Here is a 20,850-nt window from a genome sequence, read left to right as displayed (position 1 = left end):
GCTGTCTGAACTACACCTTAATCACCTGTTTACAATAAACAGAATGTTCTTGGATTAAAGGTGTGTTAGGGCTCAACCACAAGAAAGAGGGGTTTACAGCTTCAGGGATCACAATGGGATCAAAGATAGGTTTTTACAGTTCATACTCCAATGGATCACACTGAGATCAAATGTCCTGCAACAGAAGCCTGATGACATGAGGCATAATGGGAAGTACTTGAAAATTTTGTAATTTGATTAAAAGAAACAAGCTGCCACCTGCTGCAAGATAGCATCTTTTGGGCATGGCAGGGATGTAGCAGTCATGAAAATACAGCAGTTTGGTTGCCGGCACTGGCACAATGACCACACCCAGTGGCAGGGCTCATAAGGCCCCACCCCTAGATGAAGAGCTTTAGGCAGCACTAATTGTACTCCATGGGCTGTATATAAACACATGCATATATGTAATAATAATAATCGTGGAAGTGCAGGTCATGAATTTGAAAAGGAATTGGGGGAGGAAGGAAAGAAGGGGGTAGGGGAGCAAAAGGGAGGGGGGGAAATTATGTAAATACAATATACTCGTGTATGAAATTCTCAAAGAAATACAAGTAATTTTGTTTTAATCTTGGGGAAAAAAAAGAAACAGTGGGATACATGACTATATAGAACTGTTCATGTAATAATTTCTATGGTAATCTTTGGTGTAACACCAGAGAAAACACCTAAGAACAGCCACCCATAAGTATGTTATCACCTCGTAGTGGTTAAATAATTGGAGACAAACTCAGAGCATCATAATGCGAGAAAATCCATATGGTCTACATTTATAACATTATAATAAGGAATATTAATTTTAAAGTGGAAACTGTTGAAGAATATCTTATCCCATTGTGATCGCTCAGATTGTGAACTGTAAAACCCTGTCTTTTGTTTGGCATGGTTGAGCCCTAACACACGCCTTTAATCCAACAGCTATTTGTACACAGAATTTAATAAAGTTAACCCTGAGTCAAGAGGCAGAGCAAGAAACCAGTTGACAGAGATTAAAGAGTAGGAGGGACTTCCAGTTGAGGGGTATTTAAGACAGCATGTACAAGTAGAAAGGGAGGTCTTTGGTACTTTAGTTCTTGAGGTTTGGGATTTTAGCTTGAACTTTTTAGCTCTTTAGCTTTCAGCTGTTTGGCTCTTAGCTCTTGAGCTCCTCAGCTCCGTGGCTGTTGGCTTTTGAGGCTTTGAGCTAGCTAGCCTTTGACCTTGGGTTTTGTTTGTTTTTTTTTTTTCCTTTTCTTCCTGGTCTGTCAGCTGAGCTAATGAGCCTTGGGGCCTTTTCCATTAAGATGTGAGCTGAGTAGGAAGGTCAGCTGGGTTCTTTCTCTGCCTCTCTGAGCTAGCAGGTTTTTCACCATAGCCTCTGTGTTCTGAGTCTTTACTGATATAATAAAATGATAAGGGATTTTCAATTAAAACATCAGGAAACAGCTTATAGAAGAACATTACAGTACATGACGACTCTGTTCAGAGAATAATCTGTATGTTCCTATGAATTAGCATGGGAACATTTTTGGCAGTACTGAGGTTATGAAAGTTTTTACCTTTCTCTGTTGTATACATTCTCCCACAGTAATGACAAATCGCTTTTATTAGCATATAAACCAATTAAGCAATTTTTACTGAGGGCGAGAAAGCCTAAGCGATTGGTAAAATTCCCATCAAAATCTCTAACAGTGTTTTCCATGAGGCTTCCTAACCCACACATGTAATTTCCTGCTTCCATTTATCTTAGTGCTTAGTAAATAAAGGGAGTAAGAAAGGGGTTCAACCTTTCAGACCATAGACAATCTAGTTCACTAGTGAAAAGTTTTCTTTCCAGAGCCCCCTGGCACTATACTGAGGCTCCATACCTTAGGAGGGCAAAAGGAAAATTGTAAGGACTCAAAACCTCATTCAAATAGGGTGTACCACCACACCTCCCATGGTGACAATAGGTGACCACTGACTACACTGTAAACAAGTACATAGGGGCTCCCTGGGGCCTGGTGCTGCTCCAGAAGATGGCTAAGGATTGCTGCCCCTACACAAGGAGAGGATGGAGACGGCTAAGGGACCTATGGATGCCTGTCCCTACACTTGTAGTCTCTTTGATTACACCCTGCCTGCCAGTCATCGTACTCAGCTCTCAGCTTCTCCGAGGGCAGACTTCTCTATCCTCAGTATTGTGGCCAAAGTTACTCTTATCTGTCAGTGTAGTGGAGCCAAGCAGAACCTTGAATCCTAGTGTTACCATTAGTATTATGGTGTTATGCCATTTTACTTAAGAAATAAGTGAATTCTTTATTTTCTTATCCATAGGGCATGGCAACATTGTCACACTTAACACTCGTGAAGAACTGTATAATAGTAAGTGTAATGCCTAGCACACAGCCAGTGTTTCAGAAGTGAAAATCAAACCATTCTCTGTGTTAAGGCAAAGCAGGAATTAGCCTCTATTAATCAGAAGTTGGCTGGCTATATCATTTGTTAAACAAATGAGATCACTTTTTGACAGTGAAAGCGTGTTGCTTTAGTTATGCCAAGGCACAAATGAAATCTGGAACAGGCCCTGGGAAAGTTAAGATGGTTGTGCCGGCTACAAGATGATTAACGTAATCCCTTCACTTGGACTATATTTATCATGGCTGGTGCTTTAAGGTCAGTACTGAATCTGGAAGGTTTACTCAGGGGCAATGGATTAGGAGACTCTGATGATTCTCTGAGCATGCATCCATCATACCACATCATTATTATTTGCAGTAATGGTGCATAGGATACTGTACACACTCTACAAATGTTTAGTAAATTCATGTCCAGATTTCCGCAAACTATTAGAAAATCACAGAGGCAACTGTGCTTGAACAGTCAGCCTAAGACAGCCACAGTCATCTGTCTCTACTGTCTAGTGAGAAGAATAGAGGTTGCAGATAGCTATTCTCTGCACAACATCCTGGAAATTTCAGAGGAAGGTAGGAAAACACTTCCTGGCATTCTGTAGACTGTGTTGGCTTATTGAGTTGCGCGCTGAGTCTACGAGACTATGGGCCAATTTAGGACAGGCACCAACAGGGTTTCCTTTCTCTTTGTATACCTAGCCATCAAGAGTGCACAACATGCAGCTCAATAAATACTTGTAGGATTAAGAAGTAATAATAATGAGAGAATTGTAAAATAAACAATCATAAAACAGAGGGCATGATGTAACTTGATACACAAATTTAGAAATTTCACTTACCTTTGGGTCTCAATTTCATAGCAATAGGAGGAAGATGAGTAATAAAACCTCAAAGTATGGTTTCCTGCATGTCAGTCAGCATCATAAGTCATACATATTACTAATAGAGTAAGTTTATATATCAGCATGTCTGTCATGCTATCAAAATTGCATCTGGAAGAGCTGGAGTTTGAATATAACTTTTTCCCATGATTTAAAAATTCTGTTTCTTTTAAAACATATACATTTATATTATTACACATGAATAAAATAAGCTACATGCAGCAGGAAGAACCATGAGACAATCAGGAATTATATAAATGTTACATTCATAGTGATTTGGCTACTTGTATTTGATAAACTTAAAGTAAACATCTTTTCTATCTTGTTGGGTCTAAATGAAAATCAATATCTATCATATCTCATCTCTATTAACTTAAAACATCTATCTTGGTCTAAAAACATCTTAACACTTAACCAACTAAGCTTAATTGTAAGACTAAGCTATCTGGTCTTCATCCCCTTCAGAGAGTTGAGAGGGAAAAAGACTTAATTACCTGAGTGAATCAGAAGTGTAGGTTAGCAGCTTCCAAAATGAAAATATGATTGAGACTGAGTATTCACCCAACACTCTCTATAATGTTGGAGCGTCATCTTTGGCATTCTATACCAATATATCTGACAGACATATTTGCAAGGCAGGAACTATTGAGGACTTGTTTATCCTGTCTTGGCAGAGTTCAGCTGTCGACTCTGCTTGCATATCAGCTTGCCCATTTTTAGGTAGAATTCTGTCTGGGGCAGAAATGAGGACATTTTGCCCAGTGGCTTGTTTGCCACATTCGGAGCCAACTGTTATGATAGTGGAATATCAGCTTGGGTGACTTTTTCAAGTCTAACAGTTAAACTCACTGCTGTGAAAAGACACAAGCAGTGCCTACTGCTCAATGCATAAAAGATGTCACCTGCATTGCTCATATACAAGATTACTTTAGGATTTAGAGTTCTATTAATTTTTAGTTTGCATTAAGTACATAAAAACATAACATTAACACAGTTATTCAGGAAAAGAGAAAAACCTTATTTGATTTTAGATAACTGGGCATTGATAAGTGAATTGATAGGCTAAATAAACAGAAATTGATATACACGTAAAGCTGCATACTGACACAACACAGTTTCATTTTCATAAACACAAAATTCCCACCATGAAGAATAAACAATGAAGGCTGGGCGTTGTGACACACACCTTTAATCCCAGTGCTTGGGAGGCAGAGGCAGGCAAATCTCTGTGAGTTCGAGGCTAGCCTGGTCTGCACAGTGAGTCCAGAACAGCCAGGACTACATAGAGAAAATCTGTCTCAAAAAAACCAAAACCAAAACCAAAACCAAAACCAAACAAAACCAGAATAAACAATGAGTTGCTGGCTTGTTTCCCTGAAGTGCTGGGAATGACATTTGCCCCTCTTCACATTATTTGGATTTCCATGGAGGCCCAAAGGCAGGTGTACATTATTTACCTAACTGGTTCAGGAGGTGTCTGATAGTTTCCACTCTATCTCCACCAGAAGAATGCATGGGCATTGGTGAGATTGAGGAGAGTTGAATGAAGATTTGTCAAGTGTGGGGAAATGTTCTTGGTAACTGCGCACGTGCACGTGTTCGCATGCCCATGTGTCTCCACACGAGGAAGAGGGAGTCAGTGAGAAAGGAACACTAGACAGAGACATCAGCACACTCTGAGCCACGGGAGAAATGGCAACACCTTTCAGCTGGATGCTCGCTGTCTTTAGAAGAGTTTCATTGCTTTTCTTTTAAAAAAAAAAATTCTACAAAGTACCAGGTTTCTTATGTCATTCACACACAGTTTCTATGACTGCATCCCCTTGACTTCCCTGTCCATCTCACTACCTCACCTCCAATTCCCACTCCACCCTTCTGCCCCAGTGACCTCTTCCACTTTCATACCTTTACGTCCTATTGCCCTCCCCACGTGCCTCTTTTAAGTCCTCTTGATATCTGTCTCATGGGTCCTTCCCACATTTATACTAACTTAACACCCATACTTTTAACAATTAGGAACTAGGATTGCATATGACAAAGCACAGGTGGTTGGTGTTTGTCCTTCTGACCCTGGGTTATTAATGTTTTCTAGCTACATCACTTTTCCTGAGATTTTTTCATAATTTCTTATTTTTTCAAAGCTGAAATTCCACTATATGTATGCATTACGTTTTCATTATTTGTTTATCTTTTGGTGGATCTAGGGCATCTGTTTCTTCATGGTTGTGAAAAGAGTCGCAATAAACACATGAAGAAGCAGTTCTTCTGTAGCAGGAAACAGCATGTTTTCTCCCAGAAGGGCTATAAGCTGGGTCATGGTAATTCTATCTCAGCCTTTTGAGTTACCTCCCCATTGACTTACAGAGTAACCATATCAGACTGCGCTCCAACCTGCAGTGAGTAAGGGTGCCCTTTCCTCACTCCCCTCTCAGCACTTGTCATTTATTTTCTTAGTGATAGTCATTTTGATTGGGGCAAGATGGAGTCCTAAAGTAGTTTTATCATGTACTTTTCCCATTGCTGGGGGCTTTAAATAATTTAAAAATACTTATGGTCATTTATCTTCTGTCTGGAAGTTTCTTCTTTTCTGTTTGACATTTCCAGTTCCTTACATATTCTAAGTCTTAACTCTTAGATGTACCGAGTGTCTCTCATTCTGAAAGCTGTTTACTCCAGTGATAGTCTCGGTTGCTGCCCAGACGTTTTCAGATTTCATATAATCTTATTTGTTTGTTTCTGACACTATTTCCTGTGTTGGTAGTTTTCGACTCAGAAATTTCTTATCTACACAACAATAGTATTAAATATTAAGCACAACAAACTAGGAAACACCCGTCACTATTAGGAGAGGAAGGAAAGATCTGCCAACTAAGCAAGCAACACAACAGAGAGCAAAGAACGCTGCGGTGATGTCTTCTTGCTATGAACCCTGCCTTCTCAAGCACCCTTTATGCAGACTTCTCAACGTTGACATTTTATCAATCTATCCAGTTACACTTATGATCAAGATTTCCATTTCAAATATCCTACTTCTGTTTCTAAAATGTCACTCAAGACTCTAGAGAGAATACTGGAGAACGAATCCTATTCTGAGGAACAACTAAGATCTTGTCTCCATCCAGAAGTTCTAAGCGCTGGATACACTAACAGTTCCAGTCTTGGATTTTTTTTTTTTTTTTGCCTTAAAAAGCTTTAAAAAAAGTTGTTGATTTTTTTAAGATTATATGGAAACACAAGTCCTCAGAAAAGCAGAAAGCAACTCTATCTCTGGGTAACTGAAGCTCAACACTCCCCTTGTAAGCCTGTGGCTTTCTGGGCAAACATTCAGCCTTCCACAGAGAACCAGCTGGAAGTCTAAAACTAACTGTCTTTGTTTAGCTTAGGCCCACAATGTTCTATTTCAGCCTTGAAAATAGCTACCTTTCTGACCAAAGTATTTCTAAGTGTTTATTATGGTTTTTTGATATCCCCAAAGAAGTAGATGAAAACTTGGGGAGCATTTCCCAGTTTTGTAAAATATATATTGAAATTGTGTTTTGGGTAATATTTTACATACACACACACACACGTGTGCTTGCATATAATATGATTTTCTTGTACAACATTTAACATGGTTGTAGCTAACACCTTTGATTAGTTTGCCTGGATAAGTAATCAGAGATATAAAAAGTAGATTGAAATAACTGTTTATGAAAACCAGATGAAAATTATTTAATATTGCTTACTTAACTATCTATCTCTCTGCCTATTTACCTACACATTTCTTTTCTTTCTTTCTTTTTTTTTTTTGCACAATATCTCATGCAGATCAGGCTGGCCTCAAACTCTCTATAGAGTGGAGTCTGTAGGAGACCTAGAACTGTCTGCCTCTACCTCCAAAAGTGGTAAGAATACAGGGTCTGGCTACCACAACTAGATTATACACAACTATCTTTTTCTTGTTGTTGTTTTTGTTTTGACACATGCCTGTTGAGGGTTGGTCTTGTGCTATGTGTTCTGATGCCAATGACTGGCCCCCAAGAGCTGGAGCAGACACTCATGTACCCCAAAATGATGTTTGTAACCTTGCCTAAAAACTTATTCCTGTTTGACCAATAAAAGGCCGACACATCTGGGCAGGGCGAATGGGGTAGGTGTGGCTAAGGTTTCAGGGCTAGGGTTAGAAGAGGATGTTGGGAGGGGGATAGCAGAGGAAGAGGAGAAGGAAGAAGGCCACTGCCATGCCATGAGTGAGGTGGAGAAAGAAGCCCATGGCCGGCATGGATGGAGGATCTAGCCCAGATGAAGAATATTAGCAAGCATTTGGGATTATGGATGGGAGGCGGCCCAATTGTGAATGATTAAAGCAGATGGGATGGGACGGGAGCTGGGAGATGTGAGATAGCACACGTGCAGTTATCTGCCTAGCCCAAGGTGATATAAGGCAATTATAAAATCCATCGGGAATTCCCTGTCCTTTATTGATTATAATAGTAGGTTAGATAATACCACCATAATGATTATAGGGCTAATAACAAACATTACTAGAGCATACCATTTAATTAACAGCAGTAGCACAGGCTATTGTTCTGTGGCTCTGGTTGTCTCTAAACTCATGATGTGGACCAGGTGCGCTTGAACTCACAGCAATCTTCCTGCCTCAGTCCCCCTAGTCCTGAGGTTACAGGTGTGTGAAGCCACACCTGCAGCCTACAAGTATGCTGAACTTCCCTAAGGTGGAAAAGAGAACCTCCTTGCTCAAGCGGACATGTCTGATTAAATTAGGACTAACTTCTGGCAGATCCAATGTCATCTGATAAGTTGTTAGAATAGGAGGAAAGCCTTATTGGGAACTTCCTTGGTCACATGATGTTGGAATGAGTAGCACATCTGTCTTTGTCAATTAGCATCTGTATTAAGCACTGCACTGCAGTTAAGTAGAAACTGGGTTCAGAGCCAGGAAAAATGATGGGAGACAGCTTATCCATCAGGCTGATACGTAATCTCAAAAGAGTATGCCTTATCTTTCTGTAATAGTCTTTGGATTTTATTCTACAAGAGGATGCTATGACTAATCATTTCTCAGGAGCCAAGCATTGGACAAAGACCGCCTTCTTACAGCACATCTCATTGTGATGAACGACACGGCAGGCCATATCACAGCCTGTTCATCCCTTAGATCAGTGTTATCCCAGACTCTCTATAGTAAAGGGAATATTTTATGCCTATGCAAGGCAATAAAGGAAGCTATTAGTAGCATGGGGCTAGGGAGAATTTGGATGTGGCTAGTGCAGCTGGGGAGCTGAAGATTAGCTTCATTCAATCTTAAACTAGCCATGATGTGCAGATGTGGGCTCATACTCAGCAACGCTTTGCCTCCGGAGAGCTTTTCTGAGTTCTTGATGTTAATAGATGCCCAGCACCTAAACTACCTCAGAACTAATTTAAGGCTGAACTTTAAACCTGTGGGCCCACTTATTTGCATCCTTCCCCCTTGAGCCGCTGCACTTCTGTCCATCAGTAAATCAGTTACTCTACCAATTTCTTGCCTCTGGTGGAAGTCATGGTAACCCTCTCCAAATGCTCAATGATTCAAAGCAGATATTTCTGTTTTTTCCCCTTTGAGTAAAAAGCCTCACAGCCAAAGTATTTATTTTTTTCCATTAATTATGAAAGTTTGGGGTGTGGCTCTGTCATTTTCCCATAAACTCAATACTCTGTCAACTCCTTCCTATGTGTAAATCTTCAATAACGCTGTGGTTTCCATGAGTGATGAGCAGTCCTCAAAGATACGTGTATTGAAGGGTTAGTTCTAAGAATAGTGCTACAGGAAGGGGGTGGGGAGCTTAGAAGTTAAGTTTAATGTTAAAGCCTTAGATCACTGGGGGCTGGGCTTCACAATGACCTTTTCTTCTGCCTGTGGCTTGTGCCTCTTGCTCATGAGGTGAACGATCTGTTCTGTCTTCTACTCCTGCCACAGTGGATCTCATAACTGCTGCAACTAGTGGAGTCCTATCTCAAACCAGTATTATTCCAGAATTTTATGAGAGAAAGAATAATAGCAAAGGCTAAGTTCCTCTAAGACTTTACATTGGAAGATTTATTCTAATTTAAATAGATGTATATACTCCTGTTTAAGTTATTTTTCTTTTGATCTCAATATAATCTTCCATTGTGCCTAGTAGGCCATTAAAAAAAATAGGCATAGTTCTGCTACCTGACAAAAATGGCCCATGTGATAATAGGTTCTGAGTCTCCCTTTCAGATCTCCAGCTAGATTCCACTGGCCTGAACTAGACTTAACAACAAGCCCTCTCACATTCCGCTGAAGGAAATGGGCTCTACTGGTGACATTAGGAGAAAAAGCAACTTTAAAGAGGTCTCATCCCAGCCCATGAGGTCTGCAGCCTGCCTGTGTAAAACAGTTATGGATGGAGACCATTAGAGGTGCACTCCAAAGCCTAGGGCACAGCTTGGGGGCCTCCTATGTCTTGATGCAGATGCCCTAAACATGCCCTAGCCAGGCACGCCATCAGTCTCTGCATCATAGAGACTCCTGGAAGACTACAACAGTTTTAAACCCTCCCACTCATAACTGTGACACCAGCATTATGGGTTCCAGTGCCCACCTATCCTCAGTCTGCATGACTGTCCCAATTCCCACATGTTGATATTGTGTCCTTAACTTCTTACATTTGTAACAATAAGATCATTTAATAAAAGTACAAATGCTGAACTCGTTAAAAAAAACTGTGTATGTTCATGTGTTCATATGGCAGTGCTCATGGAAATGGGAGAATTCCCTAAGGCAGGACAACATAGCAAACTGATATTCTGGGCAAGGGGGGATTGTTAATGTGAGGGAGGAGAGCATCTGCCACACTGGTTAACTTTGTTTGGGACCAGATTCTTTATTGCCACCAAGGAAGTGCTTCAATGCTTCAGAAGAAGATCAAGACTAAACGAGTACCAGGCTGCCATTAATTAAACCTGACAACACTGAAGAGTGGAGCAGCCAACGTACAATACGTCACGTTCTCAACTTGGTGTAGTCATTATCAAAAACATTCAATTGTCTCTTAGAATAGAGCTCTCTTTCTCTATAGACCAGAGAAAATAGTAGAAAAATTGGCACAGGAAACAGGGTAGGGGGATTACACACACACACACACACACACACACACACACACACACACACACACACGATTGGGTGGGAACAGAGACAAAGAGAGGAATCCAAAAATGACACAAAAGTATTACAGCATATAATATTTGTTTATTTTAGAACTGTAATTAATGGGTGTTCTTGGTTCAAAGTGATATGTGTCAGTTCCATATCACAGAAGGTGCTACAGGAGCCATTTTCAGCACATGACTCACCTACTAAGAGCAGACAGGGTGAAAGGCCGTTCTTGTTTATTTCTCCTTTTGTTCAGAACTCCTTCTCATGGGAGAAGGAACATTAATGCTATTGCTTAAGAGATGAAAACTGCACACTCAAACATCAACCACACTTTTCTCTGGGGGGCTATGATAATGTGTCATCATTCTGTTAGACTAGTAAAGCTTAAGGAAACATAGAGCTGGTCAGAATTTATGTTATGGGAGTATCTCATGCGGTGTTCTCACACATTTCTGTTTCCTTGGGTGACGGATAAAGAAACAAGGTGTATTTGGCAAGTTCCAGCAGCTCGGTGCTGGCTCTGGTAAGGTTTTCCTTCCCTTTCTCATACAGTAGAGGATGACATTACAGCCAGAACGCAGTGTGTGAGGGAAGATCGCATGGTAAGATGGGAAGCCAGGGAGAGTTAGGAAAGTCTAGTCTTGCTGAGCTAAAGGAGGAAGGAATAGGAAAGTTTATACAAGTCTACCACTAGTGGCGACGTACTAACCAAGGCAACCATAGCAAGGATCTGACCTGAGTCAATGCTTACCTTGATAAGCACCATGATGACACTACGCACCATTGCTCAGGATCAAGTGAAGACGCAAGCTCAGATATATTAAGTACAGTCAATGGATCAACAAGCAGACGTGCTCCCTGTGTGATGACTCAGCTAGTCCTTGCAACACCGCTGGGTGGGCAGTGTTTTATTCTCGTCTTACACATTAGGCAGGGGAAGGAGATGAGGCTTAATGATTTGCTAAAGGTCACATAGCTATTAAGTGACACAGTTGGGATTCCAGAACAAACTATTTGGATCCATGCCTGAGAGCCCAACTACCGTAATATATTCTCTTCCTAATTAATAATATGTGAAATCTATTGTATGAAAACTATATTTAATATTAATATGAAAGGAGGAAATATTAAAGCATGCACAGACATGCAATGAGTCTCACAAACCTCATACAGTGGCAGTGACAATGACTCAGGAGAGGGGAGGGTTCCCTGTTCTCCCCGTCCTCGCTGGAGCTTTTCTCGCCATCTTGTTTTGTGTTGTGGCTGTTTTTCCTCTAAAACGTGGTTAGGAAAAGAATGCTTCCAAGTTGTGGCCTAATTAGATGTTTGGGTCAGAATCAGGTATACCTGAGCAAGAAAGGATTTGAAGATCTTCCAAGTGAAGCTTATGGAGTAAAAGGAGCTCCAACAGGACGCACAAGCCAAGAATGAAGTATTGCCAGGGCTGCAGTCCACAGACCATCAAAGGCAACACAAGGAGCAAATGGCAGTCGAACGAAATGTTTTAAAGCTCACGCAGCAAGGAGTCGAATGAGATAAATAATAACAAAAATTGATGTTAACAAATTCTTTATTCTGTTTTAGTCACTTATGCACACCACCACTTTAAACCTTGTAAAAGCCACATGGGGCAGGAATTTAAAATAACATTTTAATTCTTTGAGAATTTTAATGGTCTGTCTTGATTACAGTCACTCTTCACCTCCTCACAGATTTACCTCTATCTCCTAGTCCATCCACTTTAGTCACTGATGCATGGTCAACTTACCAGGAGGCATACTTTTAAATAAAACAAACTCTGCCCCTTCCAGAAGTTATCAATTGCCGAGAGGTTCTCAGCTAGGGAAGGAACTTCATGCTTGCTTGGCTCACCCCTGTCCATGCTGGGATTTGGTCTCACCGAAACTTGCACAGGTCTTGTACGTGCTACCATTACCACTGTGAGTTTATACATACAAGTGCCCTGTTGTGTCCTGAAAACACTGTTTCCCTGTAGCCAGCCACCACCTCTGTCTCTTACCGTCTTTCCTCCCCCTCTTCTGTGATGACTCCTGAGGGGAAAGGTATGATATGGATGGTCCACTGAGGGGAAGAGCACTCGAAAATCTCTTACATTATGCACCGTGATTGATCATCAGTTGTGGGTCCCTTGTGTTCATCAGTAGCTATTGCAAGATGAGGCTTCTCTGATGAGGTCTGAGAGATGCACTGAACCCAATCATTAGGAGTTGGGTTCTTCATGTTCATAGCTGCCTTATTCATAATAGCCAGAACATGGAAACAGCCTACGTGTCCCTCAGGAGAAGAATGGATAAAGAAACTGTGGTACATTTACACTATGGAATACTACTCAGCTATTAAAAACAAGGAAATTCCAAAATTTGTGGACAAATGGATTGAACTAGAAATTATCATAATGAGTGAGTTCACCCAGAAACAAAAAGAGTCAAATGGTATATACTCACTTATATCGAGACACTAGTCCAAGGGGTACATCCCCATGAAAAACTTTACCTATTAGGAAAGTGGGTCAGAGGGGAGGACATCCTATTGAGACTTTAGGGGTGAGAAGCCTGGGAGAATGAGGAAATAGAAGGATCCAGAGGGTCCTGGAAAACTACAGGCGGGTCTGGGCCCTGGGGTCCTCCTCAAACTATGGCACCAGCCAAGGAAAATATAGGCAGTAAACTTCAAACTCCTACCTAGTCTAGCTGATGGACAGGACATTTTCTACTGTTAAGTGGAGAAGGAGATCTGACTTTCACACAAACTCTGGTGCCCCATATTGGACCATGTCCCTTGGATGGGGAGGCCTGGTGGCACTCAAAGGAAGGATAATAGGTCACCAAGAAGAGACTCGATGAGCATATACAAGGGGAGGAGGTCCCCCTCAGTCACAGACATAGGGGAAGGGAGTAGGGGGGGAAGTGGGAGGGAGGGAGGAATGGGAGGATACAAGAGATGGGCTAACAATTGAGATGTAATATGAATAAATTAATAAAAAAATTTTTAAAAAAGGAGTTGGGTTCTTACTATGTCTTACTATGTCTTGCTATTTAACAGAATAGCAGTATTAGGTTCTTCCCTAACACCCATGACCTATTTTACCTCAGGTTCTTGACCCCCATAATGGTGCCAGGGAAGGGCTCTCTTATGGATCAGACTTTCCATCCAATCACAAAGTATTTGCTTGCTCCTTACCCACCCACTTTAGTCACTGATGTATAATAGTGGCACAATATATATTATATACATATCATTTATATGTGTGTATTTACAATAGTAGGCTTCCATATGACTTTTCAAAAGGCATTTAGAATTAGTTCCCTTTTCCCCAGCCTCCCTCCTCAACTCTGGCTTCCCAGCCCCCACCTCATTTAACCTTTCCTGGTTGGTTCTTCCGCTTTCTCCCTTTATATCAATGCTTTCTGTCTTCACTCCCTCTATTCCCTTACTAACTTACAGGCATCTATGGGGCTTTCGAATAAAAACAAACCTATCTAAAGATCAAAGCTAGCATCCACATATGAAAGAGAACAATATTTGTCTTTATGTACCTGAGTTATTTTTCTCAGGACGATTGTTTCCAGCTCCATTCATTTCCCTGCAAATTTCATTTTTCTGAACAGATGAATACTATTTCATTGTGAAGCTATGTCATGATTCTCCTGTCCCTTCATCAGTTGATGGGCATCCAGATTGTCTCAGTTATGGATATTGTGAGTAGGGCAGCAGTGAACGTGGGCGAACGAGTGTCCATGTGGCAGGATTTAGAGGCCCTTGGATCTATGTCCAAGAATTGTATTGCTGGATCCCGTGGTGTATTCATTTCTGGACATCTGAGGAACCTACACACTGATTTTCATAGTGATGTCATCAGTTTGTAATCCCATTGGTTCCTCTTTCCCCACCTCCTCACTGCTATTTGTTATTTGTCTTTTTTTCTTTTTTAAAAAATCTTATCCATTCTGACTAGAGTTAAGATGAAATCTCAAAGTAGTTTTAATTTGCATTTCTATGATGGCCTAAGGGCTATGTTCAATATAACTTTGAAAATATTTCCCAGCTGCCTCTCCCTGTCTCTCAGCTTTCAATGTTTAGTTTTTCAAGTTCTTTGTATAATCCTGATACTAATCTTCTCTCAAAATGCTGGTAAAGAGGCAAGAGCTTTATTGCCTCATTTATATGTAAGATAAAATACACTATAAGATCAAGGCATTTGCTTAAGATGATCAGCAAAAGCCTCTAGTCTCAGCTTGCCTGGGTTTCATTACGTCACAGTTGAGTAGGCTCAAACTGAAGGGTGAGAAGGGGAGGAGAGTGTATTTTATTTCACAACCTCGGGCCATTTTTCTTTCTTAAGGAGAATTTTGCAATTTAAACAGCATCTCAAAGACCAGACTAATTAAATTTAGATCTTAACGTTCTAAGATGGAAAATATGTGGTAATCATGGCTGCAGAAATAAAGTTATCATTAAGCTAGTAAGCCAGACATTTAGGGGAAACAATTAAAAACCTAAGTCTCCATCACAAAATGTGTAATTTATTGTTTAAAGAGGGAAGGAACCATTAAGTGAATCAAGGTAAAGGTTTTAACTTGTAAAGGCTCAAGATAGTGAGTGCCCTTTGGGTGTGTTTCTGTGATGTCCTAAGATGCTGGTCATATTTCATTGATTAGAGGTTAGGGATGCTCTGATCATTGAAAAACTTGGAAAACGTAGGTTTGTTTCTCAGCTTACCTCCTCTTTTCAAATTCAGCACAGTGCGAGCAATGTTTCTGAAACAGCGCCTTCCCAGGAAAGAGTGAAGAATGGGAAAATGTTCAGTGAAGCTGTTTTTATTTTTTTGTAATATAGAATGGAAGTTCTTTGTTACTGGAGTAAAATGATACAAGTTCAGCAAAGCTTAACACATCAGTAGTGAAGTGTCCTTCACAGTTACACTGAGACACCCTTGAAATGGACCTGACAAAAGAATCATATGTCATGGCCCCTCTAGGAATTATAGACAAAAAAAAAAAAAAAAAAAAAAAAAAAGATGTTTTTCTCACCTTGTAAGGAAGAAACTCATTCCCAATATAGAAAGGCAACAGTCATTAAATAAATTAAAAGCATCTTTAAATTTTTCCATATACATACAATATATATTTAAATTGCCATTGACTGTACAAGCATTAAATTTTCAACTGAAACATTTACAGAAACTAATGTGAAGAGTTGAAGGGAAAAGCTTCATCTTTATAAAAAGTGTGGGGGGGGGTCATTTTATCACTCATAAGCTACATTACGACTTACCCAAGATTTCTTAATTGCTTATTCACCCTTGCATATCAGGGATGAAGAGGTTTTCTATAACCCAACCTTGAGCCAACCTGTTCAGACATTTGTTGCTTGGCAACACAGGGAATATTTAAAGCTTCCACGTTAACTGAATCGTGCAGTTACATAAGCACTGTGTAAGTCAGACTGATGACATTATTACTCATAATTTTCTATGAAATATTAAATGGGTAATCCAAGTTTTATATAGAAATAGTAAAACATTATATTACTGAATAAATGATCATCAGCTAATACATAGCCAGGTGTGTATAAAATTTAATCTGGAATTCTGCAATCCCAAGATCCAAGGCCTTCAGTCTTCTAGTTTCATTCTACAGCATCAAATTCTGTAAGTTATATATTATTTACACAGGTTACAAGGAAGAATTCTTAAAATACTGCATGGATATGGGAAATCCCTTAACTGGAATTCCAGAGAACAGTTATCAGAAGAAGAATGCACAGATTTGAGCCAGATGGGGCCCTGGTGCAGAGTGGACACAGGATCCCACTCCTAACTAAGAAGCTAGCTGCAATTGACACCAACTTGAAAAGGAAAGATTAGTTTTCTCCAGTTGAGTGTCACTGGGTATGTTAACCACATTTCAGAGTAGGCCCTATGCCTAGTAATAAGTGGTCAACACAAAACTAACCCATTTTTATAGACTTTTTTGTTTTAAAAAATTATTTTATTGTCTGTCTGTCTGCCTCCCTCTCTCTCTCTCTGTCTCTCTCTCTGTCTCTCTCTCTCTCCCTCCCTCCCTCTCTCTCTCTCTCTCTCTCTCTCTCTCTCTCTCTCTCTCTCTGTGTGTGTGTGTGTGTGTGTGTGTAAGAATGGCTAGGACAATGAGACAGAAGAAAGGAAGAATGATGCTGAGAAGGAAAAGAGAGTCAGAAATAAAATAGAGATGGGGATTTAATTTAAGAGTTAGGTAGCATTTTGAAATGTAATGCTTTTTCCCATTAATCTCAAAACTGTACAGGAGTATTCTAAAAATCTTATGTGGAAATTGTATGGAAACTTGTACCTAACACATTGCAAAATAGACATTTAATAGTGCATTTAAATACAATTTTATTAATTAAAATGCCAGTCAAAACGTTAACTCCCACTACTAGGAATCATTTTTCCTCATGTGTACCATAGTGTGCTTCTAACTTAGTACACATTGACATGACGGCTAGCAGTTGTTTAGAATAATAGTCAGCGATCACTATTTCCATTGCTGAGAAAAGGTCAAAGTTCAATGTGTGCTGATTTTAGCATGACAGACAGCCATCCATCAAAATGAAAGATTTTTAAAATTATTTTTTATGTGTTTTGCCTGCACGTGTATCTGTGGGTGTCAGATCTTGGAGTTACAGACAGTTGCGAGCTCCCACATGGGTGCCGGGAATTGAACTAGGGTCCTCAGGAAGAGCAGTCAGAACTCTTAACCGCCGAGCCATCTCTCCAGCCCCTCAAAATGAAATATTAGTCAGTAGTTGGAAATTTTTATCATTGAGAAGACTGGGGCACACTGTAGGATTTATTACACAAAAAGCAGGAATTGACTTGAGATTTAAAAGGCAACAACAATTTGGATGTAAAAAGCAGAGAGTTAATACAAAGAACTGTTAGAGCTTGGGGTTAGTGTATCTTTAGAAAAAGTGACATTAAGATTTTCATCAAATCTACTCAGGAAAGTAAGTTATGAAAGAACCCATGAATATGTGACTTCGTGTTTCTGTCATATAGCTTGCTTTCAAATTTGTCAGAAATTTTGTTAAAAAGTAATTTTACTTCCCACCTGAGTCTGAAAGTCTATGACTTTATGTTAAAGGCTGAAAAGTGAACTAGTGGGAATTAGGTGACTTTGGCACCTGCACTGCAGTTTTTCGGAGTTAGAAAAACTTTACCCGGAAGTCTTACATAATAGCAATCCTGCATACATACCACTCTCCTCTACAAATAGTAAGGTATAGCAGTTGTTTCATTTGATTTATGAACAGAGATACTCGCCATATTTTCATATCTGTTGTCATCACCCCTGAAAGACGACGTACGAAACAGCCCATCCTATAAACCCAACTCTGAGCATATCCTAATGAACTGATGGACCTCTTTCCTGCTTTACCCATAGGGCATACAGTGCCTTTCACAAATTACACATTCAGCCAGCGTTTAGTAATGGCTGGACTACAGGCAGAGACAGGATAAAGCCCTGTGTGTTCTGACTTCACACGGGGCTCTGAAATGCATTGCTTCTGTTTGATCAGCACGTCAGCATGGCCTAAGGTTAGGCCCCGTCCTCAGAGACAACAGCACAACCATCTATGACCTGAAGTCACTTTCATCTTTCAGGTAAGTACAGTTACCAAAAGATCTTACTTTTTTTTTTTACATTGTGTGTGTGTGTGTGTGCATGAATGTGTGTGTGTGTGTGTGTGTGTGTGTGTGTGTGTGTGTAGAAGTCAGAGGATAACTTGTGTTAGCTGGTTCTCTCCCTCCACCATGTGCGTTCCAGAAATGGCTTTGATAGCGAGCACCTTTACCTACTGAGATACCACACCAATTTGTGAGTGAGAGATCAAACAATTTTCAAAGGCAAACATCTAAGAGGAGGTGTTTATGACAAGTGGAAATGAACGGTGTCTGTCCTGGCCCCTTTTCCTGGCGGGTAATTTTTAGCAAGTTTTGATGGAGTACAGGTTTCATGACTGAGGCCAGTATCTTGATCTCTGTGGAGAAGAGCCTAGAAATGGGTGTGAGCCTCAGAGTCCATGAACATCATCGCATGAAGAAACAACAAACAAAACAGAACAGAGCAAAACAAAAACCTAGGCAAATAATAACTCCCGGAATTGCTTAGAGCAAATGAAAATACATGGAGGAAAAAATAAAAGAGATACAGAAGAGCTATATCTGGGGTTTCAAAAATGGAGTCTCTGGTTCTTTTTTTTCTTTGAGAGTCAAAGAAATGAAACCAACTTCGTTTCCAAACAGTGATGCTGCTGGGTCACGCATCACTCTTGGCATACTCTCTTAGATCATGCCATCATCAGTGAATGGTGCTCACCGGAATATGATATTGAAAATAAAGGGCGGGTGAAATCCCATGACTATGAATGGGACTCTAGATCCAAATTAAGCAAACTTTTTTTTTTTTTTACAAAAAGTGCAGAGATCTGGCACACTTACAGTCACACTAGCACCCAGCACACACTAGCTCAACTCACAGCATGATTGTGGAGAAAAATCAAGGGTAAACAAGTCTCAAAAAACTTTTCTTCAATGAACATCAAAGTCATCTGGGTGTGTAGAGTCTAAGGCAAGAAATCTAATTTGAGAATTACAAGATCTCTATTTACTCCCCGTTAGTCTTCATGTGAGTGGAGACAGATAGTAAGTTATTGCTGTTATTTCCCACCTAGCCTTAAAGCTCAGTACAAAAATAAGTCGGCGTGTTCCCTAGCCCATCTAAACACAGTTTGAGTAATGATTTTTCCTATGTGATTAAAAAAAAGAAATAGATGGCTACATTTATGAAAATCTTACTTTTTAGTTACATTCAAAATAAAATACAGTCCAGTTTTGTTTGGTGGAACTCTTCAATCTACTTTTTTTCATTCTCTTTATGGTATAAAACATCTTTTGGGACAAAATGCATTGGCAGTGCAAAAAAAAAAAAGTCCATAAAACCCAACTAACAACTGAACTGAGCATTTGCATGAGTTCGCTGACGGGTTATCTGCAAGCACAGGAATCCACTGTCATGTTAGGGTAGACTTTAAGCACTACGTTCTTATTCTCATCAAAGAATAAGATGCTGAGTGAGGACATCTTTTCTGGCACACAGCAAGGCTCAGGAATTCCGGAGACGACCCCCACTGCTCTCACTATGCTCTGGATGGTCGCATGATTTGATGGCTTCAAAGACTGGAAAGAGAAATAAGAGAAACATGTTAACCGAAACTGTGTTCCTCAGGTCTCATCACATATAATGGATTGGTTTGAACAGTTCTAAAAAGGCCTATGTCGTTGGCTGTTCAGCCCAAACCAGTCTACCTCCAAGGATGTGTCATCTGCAGGGTGCCTGCTGTGATCCAGGAATCTTGTAGGTGGTGCCTTTAATCTTCACAACAAATTGGCTCCATTTTTCAGAGACTCAGAAAGTTAAATGACAGGTCTGAAGTCAAACAGCTGGTAAGTAGTACAGTGAAACTTTGAACTCTGTTCTGTTAGCAGGAATCATTTAACTCGAAACAACTTCACCCCCACCCATGAAATTAATATATTCTCCATGTTTTTAATTAACACACACACACACACACACACACACACAATCATTCCTGAAGTTCTATGAACCTTTAAAGAACTCCAGTAAACACATCGACAGAGATAACATCACCCACTATAAAGTGGAATTTGTTCACTGTTATTCACATTAAACTAGATGGAGTAGAAGGCTATTTATTTATTTATTTATTTATTTATTTATTTTTGTAGTTGCCAAACAGATTAATCTTTGTTACTGTGGCATTCGCATTATATAATTCTTCCAGCTCAGACTACAGATTGGGGTTGGATGAGACCACACCATTGACCACTGGGGGTCACTGTTGCTCCATGGGCAACTTAAACTGGGTGGCTTGGTGGTCTACGATGGGCCACGTCCTCTGGGATACATGGGTGTCAGGACTTTGACCAAGAAAAGTCTGGGTTGCTCTGCTCTCCCACTTACTCCTCCTCTGTCTCTTTCTCTGTCTCTCTCTGGGTTTCCCCTCCCCCTTCTCCCCTTCTCCTTCTCACCTCATGTTCACTTAATAAACCTCATAATTGTGTGTGTGTGTGTGTGTGTGTGTGTGTGTGTGTGTGTGTGTGTGTGTGTGTATTAAAGCCTGGGTTAATCTCTTCTGTGAGAAAACAGAACACAGTGATGTGGAGAACTCCATGCAGCTCTACCTCACCTAGAAGTGTTGAAAAGAGTCATAGTCTCCAGCCCAAAGGAACCTTGAGTTCCCCACAACACTTGACTCTCCTAGTATCTTTTCTTAGGTGGGTGAAATTAATTTTGTTTTAAACACCATTTAG

General features: G+C 40.2%; 1 protein-coding gene across 1 annotated transcript in view; it reads right to left on the bottom strand.

Moving 5' to 3' along the window:
- Positions 1-15,570: 15,570 nt before the first annotated feature.
- BMP3 (bone morphogenetic protein 3) overlaps positions 15,571-20,850 on the bottom strand; it is a 28,387-nt gene continuing 23,107 nt past the window's right edge. Inside the window, exon 3 of the mRNA XM_084759368.1 lies at positions 15,571-19,695. Within this exon, the coding sequence (XP_084615494.1) occupies positions 19,504-19,695 (192 nt within the window). The 3' untranslated portion in view covers positions 15,571-19,503. The remainder of the gene's footprint in view (positions 19,696-20,850) is intronic.

This window comes from Acomys minous (assembly GCF_964271855.1).
Source record: "Acomys minous genome assembly, chromosome: 15".
Taxonomy (NCBI): domain Eukaryota; kingdom Metazoa; phylum Chordata; class Mammalia; order Rodentia; family Muridae; genus Acomys; species Acomys minous.
The sequence above is the reverse complement of the archived record's forward strand: the minus strand, read 5'-3'. Positions and strand labels throughout refer to the sequence as shown.